Source organism: Scyliorhinus torazame, chromosome 10, assembly GCF_047496885.1.
Source record: "Scyliorhinus torazame isolate Kashiwa2021f chromosome 10, sScyTor2.1, whole genome shotgun sequence".
Lineage (NCBI taxonomy): Eukaryota > Metazoa > Chordata > Chondrichthyes > Carcharhiniformes > Scyliorhinidae > Scyliorhinus > Scyliorhinus torazame.
Genome location: NC_092716.1, coordinates 13,200,408 through 13,215,435, shown reverse-complemented (window position 1 = coordinate 13,215,435; position 15,028 = coordinate 13,200,408). Strand labels below are relative to the sequence as shown.

The window sequence follows — 15,028 nt, the reverse complement described above, 5'->3', positions numbered from 1 at the left end:
GGGGCCGTTGAAAGCGCCCACCCCCGGACGATTCTCCACGCCACGACGGGCCGAGTGCCCACTTAGTTCGGCCGAGCGCCGCCGGCGTCAGTTGCGTATGATCCCACCCGGCGGGATCTCGGAGTTCTGGCTGCGGGAGCCGTCCTGAAGGGGGGTGGGGGGATCTGACTCTGGGGGGGGCCTCCACGGTGGCCAGGCCCATGAACGGGGCCTAGCAATCGGCGGGTGGGCTAGTTCCATGGGGGGCCTATGTTCCTCCGCGCCAGGCCTCTGTAGGGCTCCGCCATATTGCCCGGGGGGACCGGCGGGGAGACGGGAACCCACGCGTATACGCAGGCCATGGCGCGCATGCATGGACCCGCACCAGGTGAGGCGCGTGGCTTTCGAGCGCTGGAGCAGCGGACACCACTCCGACACCGTGCTAGCCCCCTAGGAAGGGGTGCATACCTGGGCCTGAAGGCCCGTTGACGCCGGAATGGCTCGCGCCTCTTTTGATGCCGGCGTCAGAACTTGGCCGCGGGATCGGAGAATCCCGGCCAAGATATTTATGGTGATAGAACTGAATTGGCCTGGCAGAAATACCTCTACAGCGGCTTGGGCATGCACCAAGTCGGGATGGCATGGAAGCATTTCAGAAAATACAGCCGGGACCCAATCCTGGACCCCAATCCTCGAGTTTCCAATTTTTAACTGGGCCTTTAAGGGGTTTGGGCTGGTTCGGGTCATTAAATCTCCACCTTCTTTAAAATAAACCTTCCTTTTTAACTACTGGGCAATAAAAATGCCAATCACCCAGCCACTTAAAGTTTCAACAGCTGAGACTGCAAGCACTTGAAACCCCTTAACGGTTGTGAAAATTAACTTTGTGGGACTGACAGCCAAGATCAGAGGGCCAGAGCCTTCAACCAATCAATGTTTTCCCTCGAGCCCAGTTGCTTCACCAGGCTAATGGATTTATGGGCTCTCAGCCGAGTCTTATTATGTATTCGTGGCTAAAAGCCCAGGCATCCATTAGAGTACTAAAACACCTGAGCCCAGGGAAAACATTGCTTGACTTACAGCCTTGGCTCTCTTAAACTCTGCTGCCAATTTCCCAATGGTCATTTACACAAAATGAAGCTGTTTCAAATGATTGCAGTTTCAGCTATTTATGTTTAAAATGTCTGGATGATTGATACTTTTTTATAAAAGAAAATTATATCGTAAAAGAAAACTTTCAGAAAGTGGAAAAGTTATCCAAAAATTACTTTTTCAAGCTTTTTCTGCACATCCTGCTGTCACTATTGGATTAATTACATAGGGGGCAAGGTTTCCTCTCCTGATCGCAATTCAGAGACTCTGGTGAGAAAGGTTAAGGCATGGATTGTTCAACGTGATTGCCTCCCTGGGCGACTGGACTGTTAACATTCACTATCTCGGTTCACTGATGAAAATAGCCACTTGAACAAAGTATTGAAGAGTGCTTGTTTCCCAAGGGACTGTACTCAGATAACAGTAGGCTTCATAAGGGAACAACTTCTCAGGGATTTGATGTGGTGGAGGGGTTTGAATTTTAATGTTGCCTAATTTGATATATTTCATATTTTAATTCCAAATCCGGCTGCCTGGTATTATGCGGAGCAACAATGCATTGAAGAATTCGAGAATATCGAGCTTACTTTTTTCAGAGTGACGACCCCCTCCTGGGTTTGGGTGTCGGTTGTGATCTCAAACATACCCATCCCGTCTCCATCGATAATTTCGTACAGCGACCTGGCATTCTGTCCCACATCCCGATCATTGGCCTTGACCCTTCCTGCAACATCACCGACTGTCATGTCCTCCAGCACAGACAGATGGTAGAGACCTTGAAGGAAACCAAGATGATCAGCGATCTCGAGTCAACCTTTACGAACAGACAAAATAGGAGCAGAAGTCGGCCAATCGGCCCCTCGAGCCTTTCCCGTCACTCAATAAGATCGTGGCTGATCTGTTTGCGTTTTTAGTTGCACATTCCCAGCTACTCCCAATAATCTCTGATTCCTTTGCCGAACAAGAATCTATCCACCCCGCCTTATAAATATTCATGACCCTGCTTCCACTGCCTTCTGTGGCAGAGAGTTGCAAAGTTGTACAAAAAGACGTATTGGGGGGGGGTCACATAATATACACTGAGGCTGTTGCACAATATTCACAAGTGATTTTGTCTTCCTCATCGCCCATGAACAACTGGATTTATTGTCTTCTGTTTCAATCAAGTTTAAACATCAGCATATCTAAATATCCATAATTATCTCTTTTTTTCTGTGGAGGGTGAAGGGGGTGACATGATGGTGGGCTTTTACATCAGTGGCTCTCAAAATGGGGTGCGTGGGCCCCTGGGGGCCATTCAAGATCTTCCAGGAGGTTTGCAAAATAATAGCGTGGTCGGCGGAGACGGGTTTGGTGCAGGAACGCGGACAAAAGTTAAGCGCGGTCTCCGATGTGCAGTACAAAGTCGCTGACCTATCCAAGAGGGAAACTCACAGACAGGACCACTGAGAACAAAGATCACCAGGTGGACCATGGTCAACAAGGCTGGTGATGGGTGTATGGGGAGTTCAGCCTTGTGGAACAGGGGGAGCTTTTCAAAGATTTAGGCAATGCATACCGTGCAGTGAGAAGTAGGCACATCAACCTCACTGATACCTGCAAGTGAATATTTCGGGGGAAATTTTGAGCCCAATCTCTCTGTCCGTGAGAAAGTCAGCACAGGCTCAAAATTCGGAGAGAAGTGAAAAATGTCATTCTCTCCAGCATGATTGGCTTTTGGAACCTCCCCCTCACCCTGTGGCAGTGGAATAGTGCGAATTACGGGGCAAGCCCGGGACCCTCATTTTAATAGCAGGTCAGTAGTGATCCGTACCTTCATCCCCACGGAATATTTACTGGGCCCATTTACAACAGCTGTACATCAATGTGAACCTGGCAGCTTCAACTCCGAGGGGGTTATCGGAGGTGAACACCCAGGCAGACATGATTCTCCGGGGTCTTCACCGCTCAGGGTGCATCAGGGAGTACGTTGGGAATACAGATAGGTTCAACTCAAGGCCAGGTCTGGGGTTCACTCACTCATCCTCAGGGAAGGGGGGAGGCCGCTAGTATGTCTTAGCTTCCATTCACCTCGGGGTGACCCTTGCTTTACGGGGGTCTGGTGGTTGGTGTGCGGCATCACTTCCTGTGTCCTCCTTACTGGGCTTCTGCTCAAATCAGCACTGAGGGAGTGCCCGTCCTTGCTGGGAGCCGGAAAGTGGGTGATAGGAGGTGAATACTGAGGGTCACCTCTGGTGGGGGTGGGGGGGGGCGGGGAAGAGTGGTGGGGCATGGGGACCAGGCAGAAAGGGCAGAGTGGGTGACTCAAGAATGGTTTGACTCCCTGCCTCAACGAAGACTCTCCCACATGGTGAAGCGCAGCTGGACTGTGAGCACAACCCCAAACTCAAATCTATTGACCAAGGGATTGAGTTCCACTGACCATCAATTGCACTTGTTTAGGAAACATGTCTCTCAGGAATGGGTGTGTCTGGTTTGTGAAATGGGAGATTGTGGGTGCCCTCTCGATGTGTGAATGTCATGCTCATTGCAGGCCTTTCTCTAACCAACTGTGCTTCGTCTGGCACTGTTCAATTGATTGGAATGCTACCTCAAAGCTCGAGCAATGCTCCAGGGTCTCCGACCCAAATCCCACCATGGTAGGTGGTTTCAATAAATAAAGTCATTCACCCTTCATTGGCAACTTAACAGTGCCAATGAAATATGCAAAGCTAAAGAGAAATGCCATTGATTTCAGTGCCAATCAAGCGGGCCGGTTAGCTCACATGGTTAGAGCATGGTGGTAATTACGCCAAGGTCGCGGGCTCAATCCCGGAATGGTCAAGGGCACTAACCTGTCATAAAACCAACAGGGTGTCTGCAATGCTTAAAATCTTCAGTCCCAATCAAAGGATCCCAATGCTCAATCACAAGTTTACATCACAGGATACACGGAAGTAACCCCCCCTCTTTATGGGCAAGTTTATAATCACTCATTCCATCACCTACTGTGATGGGGGGAGGGGGAGATTCTTTGAGGTATCCTGTAAGGATGCAGGCGCGGGTCCCATGATCATCCACTCAATAGCCCTGTTACCAAGCGCAGGAAGACTCTTGAATGTCCAGGCACGTGTACCTGAAAAGGACAGGAGTGGGGACTTGAAAGAGTAAGAGCAGTTGGTTTGAGGCTCAGGGGGAAGCACATGGAGGAGGTGCCAGAGGAAGAGCGGGCTGAGGGGTGAGGCCTTTCTCAGGAATGCTCACTGCTCACTTTGCTTTTCTACTCTTTATAGTGCACAATTCTGGAGAAGCATGGAGTCTGTCGAGTTGGTGTTGCTACTCATCGCGATACAGCAGTGACAGGGGTGTGCCACTGCACGCGACCAGGACCAGCGCCTTGCTGAGGAGGGGGAGCCTGGGCCCTCAGCTGGCAGCGAGCAGCACCACAGTGGGAACAGTATCGTATGAGACTGTACCAGTCAAGTGTCTTCCAATGTCCGTCCCCCTATCTTCAGATGTTGGAACCGCAGTGCCGGAGAAAACTGCCTGTCCTGGGATCAGTCTACCACCGTTGCCAAGTCCTGCAAGAGCTGGCACCACAAGGAATAGGAGGACACCAACTGCCAGAGGCCCCTAAAGTCACCATCACTCTGAACCTCTATGCCAGTGGTTTGTTTCTTACATGCTTAGAAAATAGAACCGGGGTAGACCATTCAGCCCTTCGAGCCTGCTCCACCATTCATTATGTTCTTGGCTGATTATCAAATTCAATAACCTAGTCCCGCCTTCCCCCCATATCACTTGATCCCTTTAGCCCCAAGAGCTATATCTAATTCCTCCTTGAAATCACTCAACGTTTTGACCTCAATACTTTCTGTGGTAGCGAATTCCACAGATTCACCACTGTCTGGGTGAAGAAATTTCTCCTCACCTCAGTCCTAAAAGGTTTACCCCTTATCCTCAACCTGTGACCCCTGGTTCTGGACTCTCCCACCATCGGGAACATCCTTCCTGCACCTACCCTGCGTAATCATGTTAGTATTTTGTAAGTTTCAATGAGATCCCCTCTCACTCTTCTAAAATCCAGTGAATGTAATCCTAACTGACTTAGCCTCTCAATGTCAGGGTCCCGGTGTGTTCCTCCAGCTAACCTCCTGGGTGAAAAGCCTCCCATCACTTTGTCAAACTGAGGCATCCTCATCACTGGAGAAGAGTGGCTGCTATGAGAGGGCTGAAGTGTTAGGAAAGGTTGCAGGATCTGGTGGTGAACAAATCAATACTTATTGCAAATGCTATGTTACAATGGTGCCCTATCTTAACTAGTCCTGTGGTCACCTGTGTCCACTAGGTTCCAGCTTCCTACACTTCCGAACCCTCACACTATGTCCAGGTGTATGGCCAGGATTCACAGTTGCGGTGAAGGCGGCCTGTTGCCTTCCATGCCTTGTTTCCTGAAATTACTTTGGTGGGCGTTTCCTGGGAGGCATGGACCTTGAGGGTCCGGGCATACCTTTGAGCAGTGCTACCCTCCACGTTGTGTGGGGCTGGAGGTGCATCATTCACTGGGAGGAGAATCGCAAATGGTCTGGGCACCCTCGGGGTCCACTGGGTGGAAGGCCCAAGAGCCAAACTCTTGCCGATCCTCTGACCCTCGGGTGCCCGGGGGTCCCTGTCCTCCTCCACAGGATATAGGGGGAGCTGGAATAAGATCCAGAAGCCCCACTGTCCTCCAGCGTGGATACTCGCAGCCTGCCCCATGTGGCTAAAGCCCTCAGCTATTGAGCAGACCTCCCCCGCCATGGAGTGCATGTCCTTCACCAGGGTCACCACTGCAGATGCCACTCTCGCAATATTGGCCTCCGTGCATCTGAGCGGTGGCACCATCTCATCGGTCAGAGGGCGATCGGATTCCTCCAGTTGTCCTTGTCCTATCGAGGAGAGATAGTGTCATCCCTTCTCTCAGCCCTACCTTCACAGTTCCATCAGCTCGGGGACTACCGGACTCAGGGGCACGTCATAGGCCAAGGATGGTGAGGAGAGATGGTGTCAACCCTCCGAGTGCCGGCTCCCTGTGACCTCCCTACCTCTGCCTGCTGTGAGGTTCTCACCAGTGAGTGACCCAGAGTTAATCCCACGGAGGTGTGAGTATCTGCGCTGGTGGAGGGTGCGGGTGACAGCTATGACACCTCTTCAGAGAGATCGAAGAAGTCTTCCTCTGAGCTGCTTCAGAATTCCAATATTGGGTGACTGCCTGTGTTGACTTTGCACTTTCTCCCCGTGAGTTTCCTCCGGGTGCTCCGGTTTCTTCCCACAGTCTAAAGATGTGCAGGTTAGGTGGATTGGCATGTTAAATTGCCCCTTAGTGCCCAAAGATGTGCAGGTGTGGTGGGTTTATGGGGGTGGGAAGGCACCATGGTGATGGGGACCTGCTTCATGACAGGTGGACAACCTGTTAGCTCAATGGGTGAAAGATCACCTCAGAGGTGCGAGGGGTGGGTGAGGGGCTGCAATGAGAGACTGGAGGTGGCAGGCCACCCTGGCCACAGGAAAAGGGCCATGCATCTTCTTCCTGCCCTGCTGCCCAACCCTCTTCTGCAGAGTGCTGGCACTGACCAAGGCAGCTATTGCTTCCCCGGTGGGGGTGGTGACCCTGCTGGTGGGCAGCCTCCAGGAGTGCGGGTAGAATTCACCCTGCCTCTGCTGCACCCATCCAGGAGTCTGGTCAGGGCTCTCTCAGTAAAACACGCAGCTAGCTTCCTGACTGCCATCCCCCTTGAATTGATCTGGAACAAGTGTTGGGGCGGTGTTCATATGGAGCTCCCTAATGATTACAGCAATTACGTTTCCCCGGGACGAGAGAATCAGCGGGAGGACACCCATAGCTCAGCGTGACGCTCGTGGGGGTGAAAATCTGTTCTTAAAATGGGGTTAGAGTCTATGAGAGAGGGTTTCACTCCAGGTTTCTTACCAGAACCCACACTTTGCTGTTTTTTGCGAAGATTCCGCTCCTATTTTATTAAAAACATTATCAGAACACTCTTTACATGCAGCATTTTCCTATTAGGTAGTACGATACAGCATTATAATCTAAAAGAGGATGTCCATGATTGCTAATTCATTTGAAAAGGAATCCTTCCACAAAAATGTTTGAGAGCAACTATTTTACATGATGGAGGCGTTCGATCAGGTTGATGTAGAGACGATATTTCCATTGTGGGAAAGTCCAAAGCTCGGGATAGTTTTTTTTTCTGAAACCTGTTTGTCTGGTCCGAACCCAATAGGGTGGGGGGGCCCATTAGCGACTGATGTGGAAGTTGGTGGGGGTCTCATCTCATTGAGCGTACACTGATCGGCACCTCAACGCCAACTCCCTTTCTCAGCTTAGGATCTTCGAGATGAGTCATGACCCAGACCCCACCTCGACCCGTCGCCCATGGGCGAGCAGAGGTTATACCCGACAACGACGAAAGAAAATGGTGGGCGGGATTCTCCGCGCCAGCTGCAGTGAATGGAGATTTGGCCGGGTGCCGTTATCGCTGGTAGCAGGGCAGGGCGCAGAGGCTTGTGTAACCCACACTTTCCCTGTGTTGTGGAGCGAAACCAGCCAAACCATGGCTGGAGAGCCAAGCTTCGATTATCAGGCCCTGAGAGCTTGACTTAAGTACCGGGGAACTCTGACTACCGCTAGTCACATTGATGTTGAGGATTACTGGCCATGGTTCAACCTTCTTGTAAGGTTTGTGCCCCAAATCCTGCATCTCAAATTTGTTGATATTTGGCATCCTGTTTTGGAAGCTGGATATCTGCAACACAATGAATTTAATGACACTGCACAAACCCAGGGAGCTTCAGACTAAATTTTCTGCTCTGGACTCTTATGGATTCACTGCCTGAATTTAAAGATCTACGATTTCTCTCCGATGACAAACCTAGACAACAGCTCCCAAAATCCATCAGACTATGCTACTGGAAGTAATTCAGATGGGCCAAGGGTTAACAGCATTATTCAGCCAGCTTATTATCATTGCCAGGAATTCGGCCGTTGAAAACAATTTTTTTAATCATAACCAATATTTTGTTTTTCAGAAAGCCCCCGAAGCAGATTCTCGCACAACATCAGATAAAACTGCCATTCCCCAGTTTCCGTCAATTCTAATCAAATAACTGCACCGATCCAAGACGTGAAGAACATATGGGGTCAGATCTTCCAGTCCCCAGGGGTTTTGTATCCCGGAAGATGCACTGGGGGACCTCCTCAGACATCCCCACGCAAGGGGGGATGCACGGGAATACCCAGGGAAGTTCAAGCTTCTGATGGGTAATTCCCTGCGCCTGGAACTATCTGAAAGTCCAATCCAAAATCATGGCCTCTGGATGGTTCTGACTGTCTTAGCAAAAGCTGGAATGATTAAAAACACTTCAAACTCCTGGATAACTGTGGTGTTGACTACACCAAAACCTCACGGGACCCTGCAACGACCCTGCCAACCACTAAAAACCTCCCCCCCACATGCCCATAACCAACTCTCACCCACCCCACATCTTCCCCATCACCAGAAACCCTCACAATCCCTCCCTCCAGCATTCTCCACTCCCCAGACCAATTATCCCATCACCCATTGAGTACAGCTCGCCATCTGACTATCTGCTACTCCGACCCAACCACCTCACAAATAACCCTCCAACTGGATTGAAAATTGGTTAGCAGGCAGGAAACAAAGAGTCAGAGTAAGTGGTTCATTTTCGGAGTGGCAGACGGTGACTAGTGGGTACCACAGGGATCAGTGATTGGGTCCCAATTATTCACAATGTACATCAATGATTTGGATGGGGGAGCCAAATATAATATTTCCAAATTCGCTGATGACATAAAACTTGGTGGAAATGTGAGTGGTGAGGGAGATGTTTAGAAACTTCAAAGTGATTAGACAAGTTGTGCGCGAGCTGGCGGTCGCATTTTGATGGAGCCAGGGTGCAATGCGGTTGGTAGATCCTGGGAGAGGCCTCCCCCAGGATTCCCAATAGCCGTTACGCTTTGCAAGACTTAACCAGTTTAAGGACTCACTTAGCCGTGCTCGTCCCGAATCAAATGGCCACCGGCATCAATCGGCCTCACTGAGGCGACCCCAGCCAGGCGCCGTTCAGTATTGATCCCCACAGGGCAACACTACCTGGAGGGGTTTCCGAGGCGGTCAGAGGCCAGGTGGCCGACATCCGGGCATGGAGGCACCCTGGCCCTGCTGGTGCCACTTGGGCACCTTGACACTGCCATCCTTGCAATAACACCCTGGCACCATAGCATTGCCACCCTGGCACGATATCAGTGCCACCAGGTGCCAGCCTGGAACTTCCAGGATGCCCAGGTGGCACAGCCGAGCTTGCTGGGGCACTGCCAAGGTGCCAGGCTGGCATTTTGCCTACGCCGGGGTGGGGCCCGGAGATGCCCTGCCCGTGTGAGGTGGAGTGCGGAGGGGCTCGATGACCCCTTTATAGGTGAGTTGGGGCATTGGGAGGATCAGGGGGTTGAATTGGGGTGCAAGAGGTCAGGGCGCCATTTAAAAATGGCATCCCCACTTCTTCCTGCACGGAAGAGCTCTGCTCGCTAGAGCTCCTCAGTGCAGAAATGTGGCATTCCCCTCACTCACCCTTACCCCCCGTTCCTTGTCCATCCCTCCTTTGACATTGCCTCCATTGTCTTTGTCAGGCTATTCCCTGCCTCCTCACCTCGCACTCCAACCCAGTCAAACTACAAACCTTTGTTGCGTTGGCTGCATGAGTCCCGCAATACAGTGCTGCCCAGATAGACACTGATGTCTACAGCAGAGGGGAAGGGGACCCCTGTACTCCCCAACCCCAGATGCATTACTGATCTGAGATGGTGACACAGGAACGTCCATGGGCCCAGCAACACTGTGCTGTCCATGGAGACCAGCTTGGCCTAGAAATGGAGGGCAGGAACCAGCCTGCCCTGGCCGATTGGAGAACACCAGGAGCAGCACAGGACTATGACCAAAAGTCTTTGTTGCAGCCCCCTCAAAGTCTCTGGTGAACTGAGGACAGCATTGTGCACCTCACTCTTTAGCAATCGGGTTTGACGCTGAAGTGATTTCCCGTTGGCGTGGCGCACGATTGGAATTCCTGATGGGGCACAGCCGGGCAGCTGTTTTGATGAGCATTCATCAGATGCAAATGAATGCAAATGGCATTAGCGCACCTGTTAGTGGGATGACCGATCCGCCATTGGGAGAGGTGTACCGTCATTTTAAGCTGGCAGGTTTCTGACATCTTGGGCCTTGCCAGATTCACCGTGTACGCCCACCACCAAACCCACCATGGCGGGGTTGGGAGAATTCCACCCAAAGTCTTATATTCCAATGATCTCAATATAGCCCAAGTCCCACCCCAGTCAGAAGAGCAGGGGGATTACATGACTTCCCAACAATCTCAGCCTGAAGTCAAAGGTCAGTCGAAGCTGGACGATTCCGGCTTGGGTCACTGTCTGCGCGGAGTCTGCACATCCTTCCCGTGTCTGCATGGGTTTCCTCCGGGTGCTCCGGTTTCCTCCCACAGTCCAAAGATGTGCAGGTTAGGTGGATTGGCCATGGTAAATTGCCCTTAGTGTCCAAAATTGCCCTTAGAGTTGGGTGGGGTTACTGGGTTATGGGGATAGGGTGGAGGTGTTGACTTTGGGTAGGGTGCTCTTTCCAGGAGCTGGTGCAGACTCGATGGGCCGAATGGCCTCCTTCTGCACTGTAAATTCTATGATAATCTATGATGAAAAGATTATCAACCGTCAAACTGACTGCAACCTGCATCCCCAAACTTGGACAATAGACACCTGAATTCCAACATTGCTACTTTCAAGAAGTGTTTAATTAACTGCAAGGTATTTTGGTGTATCTTTTTAAAATAGTAATTCATGGGATCTCTGGCGTGGTCGGCATTTATTGCCCATTCCTGACTGTCCTCCCATCAAGTGGCCATTTCAGAGTTATGTGTCGGCCAGTCAAGGCAGATTTCCTCGCCCTGAGAACATTAATGAACCAGATGCGTTTTTCCAACCATCAATGATTGTTGTCATGGTCACCATTACTGAGACTAGCTTTATATTCCAGGGTTTTTTTAATAATTGAATTTAAATTTCCCAGCTCCTGTTTTTTTTTCATTCATGGATGGATGTGGGCGTCAGTGTTTAGTGCCCGTTCATAAATGCCCTTGCTAGGTTATTTCAGAGGTCACTTCAGAGGGCATTTGAGAGTCAAACACATTGCTGTGGATCTGGGTTCAAATGCAGGCCAGATCGGATTCGGTGCATTTGTGAATCTGATGGGTTTTTACGACGATCATCAATGGTTTCATGGTCACCAGATTTTTATTGAATTCAAATTTCACCAGCTGCAATAGTGGGATTTGAACACGGGTACCCAGAGAATTAGCCTGGGCCTCTGCATTACCAGACCAGTGACAATACCACAGTGCCACTGCCTCCCCTATCCATATCTCCAGAACATTAGTCTGCCCCCTGGATTACGAGGACAGTGACATTACTCCGGCGATCAAAAATACGTATGTAAATTTGAGTTCTTACTTTTTGGCTGTGATGGTCAAATAGGCACACATCTCTCGTGCACAAAGGATAACCAATTGGTGAGGTACTAGAAGACTGGGAACAAAATAAATTTGTTTACGGTTTTCTCAAAGAAGAGGCGGTGGCGTATTGTCGCTGGACTCATAATCCAGAGACCCAGGGTAGTGCTCTGGTGACCTGGGTTCGAATCCCACCATGGCACATGGTGAAATTTAAATTCAGTAAAAACCTGAAACTAAAGGTCTCATTGTCGATTGTCGGGGGAACCCATCTGGTTCACTAATGCCCTTGAGGGAAGGAAGTCTTCCATCCATACCTGGTCTGGCCTACACGTGACTCTTAACTGCCCCCTCAAGGTCAATTAGGGATGGGCAATAAATGCCGGCTCTCCCACGATACCATCAACTAATTTTTAAAAAGGTGCAAGCTGTAACAATGGACAATGGCAACATTGGGCAAGATATTCCGCTAGATTCAGGATTACAGCCAGGTTGGCTGGAATTCTCCAGCCGTGAGGATTCTCTGGTCCCGCTGGCGCACCCCCCCGCCCGCGGGTTTCCCGACGGCTTGGAGGGGCTTCCAAGGGAAACCCCCTGGACGAGCAGCTGGAGCACAGAATCCTGTCGCCAGCGAACGGTGCACTGCTGAGGAAACACGGAGCTGAGAAGCAGAGAATCCCACCCATTGATTCATTGGAGGCAGTTCAGAGGAGGTTATTACGATGATCCCCGGCATGGAGGGACTGTCTTATGAGCAAAGATTAAACGGATTGGGACCCTACTCTTTGGAATTTAGAAAAATGAGAGGTGATCTCATTGAAACATAGGCCCAACAGGGTAAATGCTGAAAGGATGTTTCCCCTGGGCAGCATGGTAGCACAGTGGTTAGCACAGTTGCTTCACAGCTACAGTGTCCCAGTTTCAATTCCCGGCTTGGGTGACAGTCTGTGTAGAGTCTGCACGCTCTCCCCGTGTCTACGTGGGTTTCCTCCGGGTGCTCCGGTTTCCTCCAACAGTCCAAAGATGTGCAGGTTAGGTGGATTGGCCATGATAAATTGCCCTTAGTGTCCAAAGGGGTTAGGTGGGGTTACTAGGTTACGGGGATGGGGTGGAGGCATGGGCTTAAGTGGGGTGCTCTTTCCAAGGGCCGGTGCAGACTCGATGGGCCGAATGGGCTCCTTCTGCACTGTAAATTCTCTGAATCTATGGTTCTACGAGATAGTGTAGGACCAGAGGACATCATCTCAGGACAAAGGGATGCCCATTTAAGACTGAGATAAGGAGGAATTTCTTCTCTCAGAGGGTTGTGAGTCTTTGGAACTCTTTGCCACAGAGAACTGTGGGGGCAGAGTCCATGCATCTATCTAAGGCTGAGTTGGGTAAATTCTTGATCAGTAAGGGAATCAAGGGTTACGGGGTAAGGGCAGGAAAGTGGACATGAGAAATGTTGGGTCAGCCGTGATCCTATTGAATGGCAGAGCAGGCACGAGGGGCTGAATGGCCTACTCCTGTTCCTATTTCATATGATCTTCTGGTCTTAGAAATGCAACTCTTTCTTTTTTTCTCAATCATCATTGACATCGGACTATGGAGACACTCAGGAGCACTGGACACCTTAAAGCACTTTGCAGCCAATGAAGTACAGCAGTCACTGTCATAAAGTGGGAAATGCAGCAGCCAATTTGCACGCAGCAAGGTCCCACCAGCAGCAATATGGGCCACATAGTTTGTGCGGGATTCTCCGCGGGCGGGATTCTCCGTTCTGCCGGTAGCGCACTCACGCCCGCGGGTTTCCCGGCGGCGCAAGGTGGCCACAATCCCACTGTCAGGTGGCCGGAACGGAGAATCCCATGGACGGTGAGGACGCGCAGCCGAATAACACACGGCAGGCGGACCGGAGAATCCCACAGTTTGTGTTTTGTGATCCTGATTGATGGTAAATGTTGGCCAAGATTGTTCAATAAAGCTTTTGGACTTTTTACGCATCTGTCTGCGGTCTCGCTTTTAAAATGTTTTCATGGGATGTGTGTGCCGTTGGCAAGGCCTGCATTTGTTGCCCAGCCCTGATTGCCCTTGAACTGGGTGGTGGTGATCATGTTGAGACAAAGGAAGCTTTAAATGATTAATTTATCATCTTCTATGAAAATGAAGTGCTTTTCTACGATAAGAAGAAATAATGCTGTCTGGAATGTTCGACCTAAAATTGCAGCTCTGTCACGTAATGTGTCCATGGAAATATTGCTTGTTCTCTGACCACAAACATTTAGTCTAAAAGTTGAAGTCGACTCCTTAAGGTCAGGTGACTGACGGCTGAATAAGGCACCAATCAGCAGATAGCCGGACGAAAAAAGCTTTTATTGAACCGGTAAACTTTTTTGAAGGCTCATGTCACAAGTGTAACATTGGCCCTAACCTGAAAAAGGGTGAGAGGAGATGAGGTGAATCAGGACACCAGTTTTGAAGTTTGAAAGCTTGCAGGTTGTAGGAAAAAGGGGTGTATGGGCGAGGGAAGGATGTTTGTGCCCTGGAGATGATAGAGTAATGAGCTGGCAATGGTGTGGCCAGCCCAGCACAGTGAGTAAAGTTGGATAACTTGGCAGAAGTAGCAATTCTAGAAGGATTACGGGCATGGAAGTGACATGGAAATGAAATCGACAAAGTGATAGAAAGCACAGAGCAGTGGTGAAAGTATAGTTTTATTAATGGCCTGGCATTGTCATGATGGCCCATTCTGTCAGCCTACAAGGGAGGATGATGGGGTCTGTTAATGCTCCATTGCACTAAGGTTGCCAGGTGAGACCCCTGGCATCACCATTTCTGAAGTCATTTGAAGGAGATGGGATAAGGCTATTACGAAAATAAAACCGATATATGGAATACAATGCAAATGCTAAATCTTCATAAGATGGACTGGTTAGACCTCAACTGGAGCATTGAGTCCAGTTTCGTTTAGCAGACTCTGACAAGGGTGCAAGTGCTCAGAGTGGGCGCAGGAGAGATTTATGAGGATGATGCCAGGGATGAGGGACTTTAGCTCTGTGCAGAGACTGGAGAAACTGAGGTTGGTCTCCTGAAAACAGAGAAGGTTAAGAAATTCAAATCTTGAAAGGTTTTGAGGGAGCAGACGGGGAGAGATTGTTTCTCCTGGTGGATACATGGGTAACCAAGGGACACTGAGGTAATTGGCAACAGTGCTTGAGAAGAGACTGAATAAAGCTACAGGTGCATTTCGCAGACTTTGAACCTTCTGGAAGTCCAAACACCACAGTTTTAGCACCCGACAACAGTAATGAAAAGTCAGCTCCAATGCATGGATCTGAAAGCTGGAGGATAGTGAAAACAGACATGGGCAAGGTCAATGCCTTTGCCTTTTGTAATAGTTACCTAGGTA

General features: G+C 50.1%; 1 protein-coding gene across 3 annotated transcripts in view; it reads right to left on the bottom strand.

The window, feature by feature from the left end:
* cdh8 (cadherin 8) overlaps nucleotides 1-15,028 on the bottom strand; it is a 271,443-nt gene that overhangs the window by 69,546 nt on the left and 186,869 nt on the right. For all 3 annotated transcript variants that reach the window (XM_072517821.1, XM_072517822.1, XM_072517823.1), the window contains exon 6: nucleotides 1,659-1,846. In XM_072517821.1, the coding sequence (XP_072373922.1) occupies nucleotides 1,659-1,846 (188 nt within the window). The remainder of the gene's footprint in view (nucleotides 1-1,658; nucleotides 1,847-15,028) is intronic.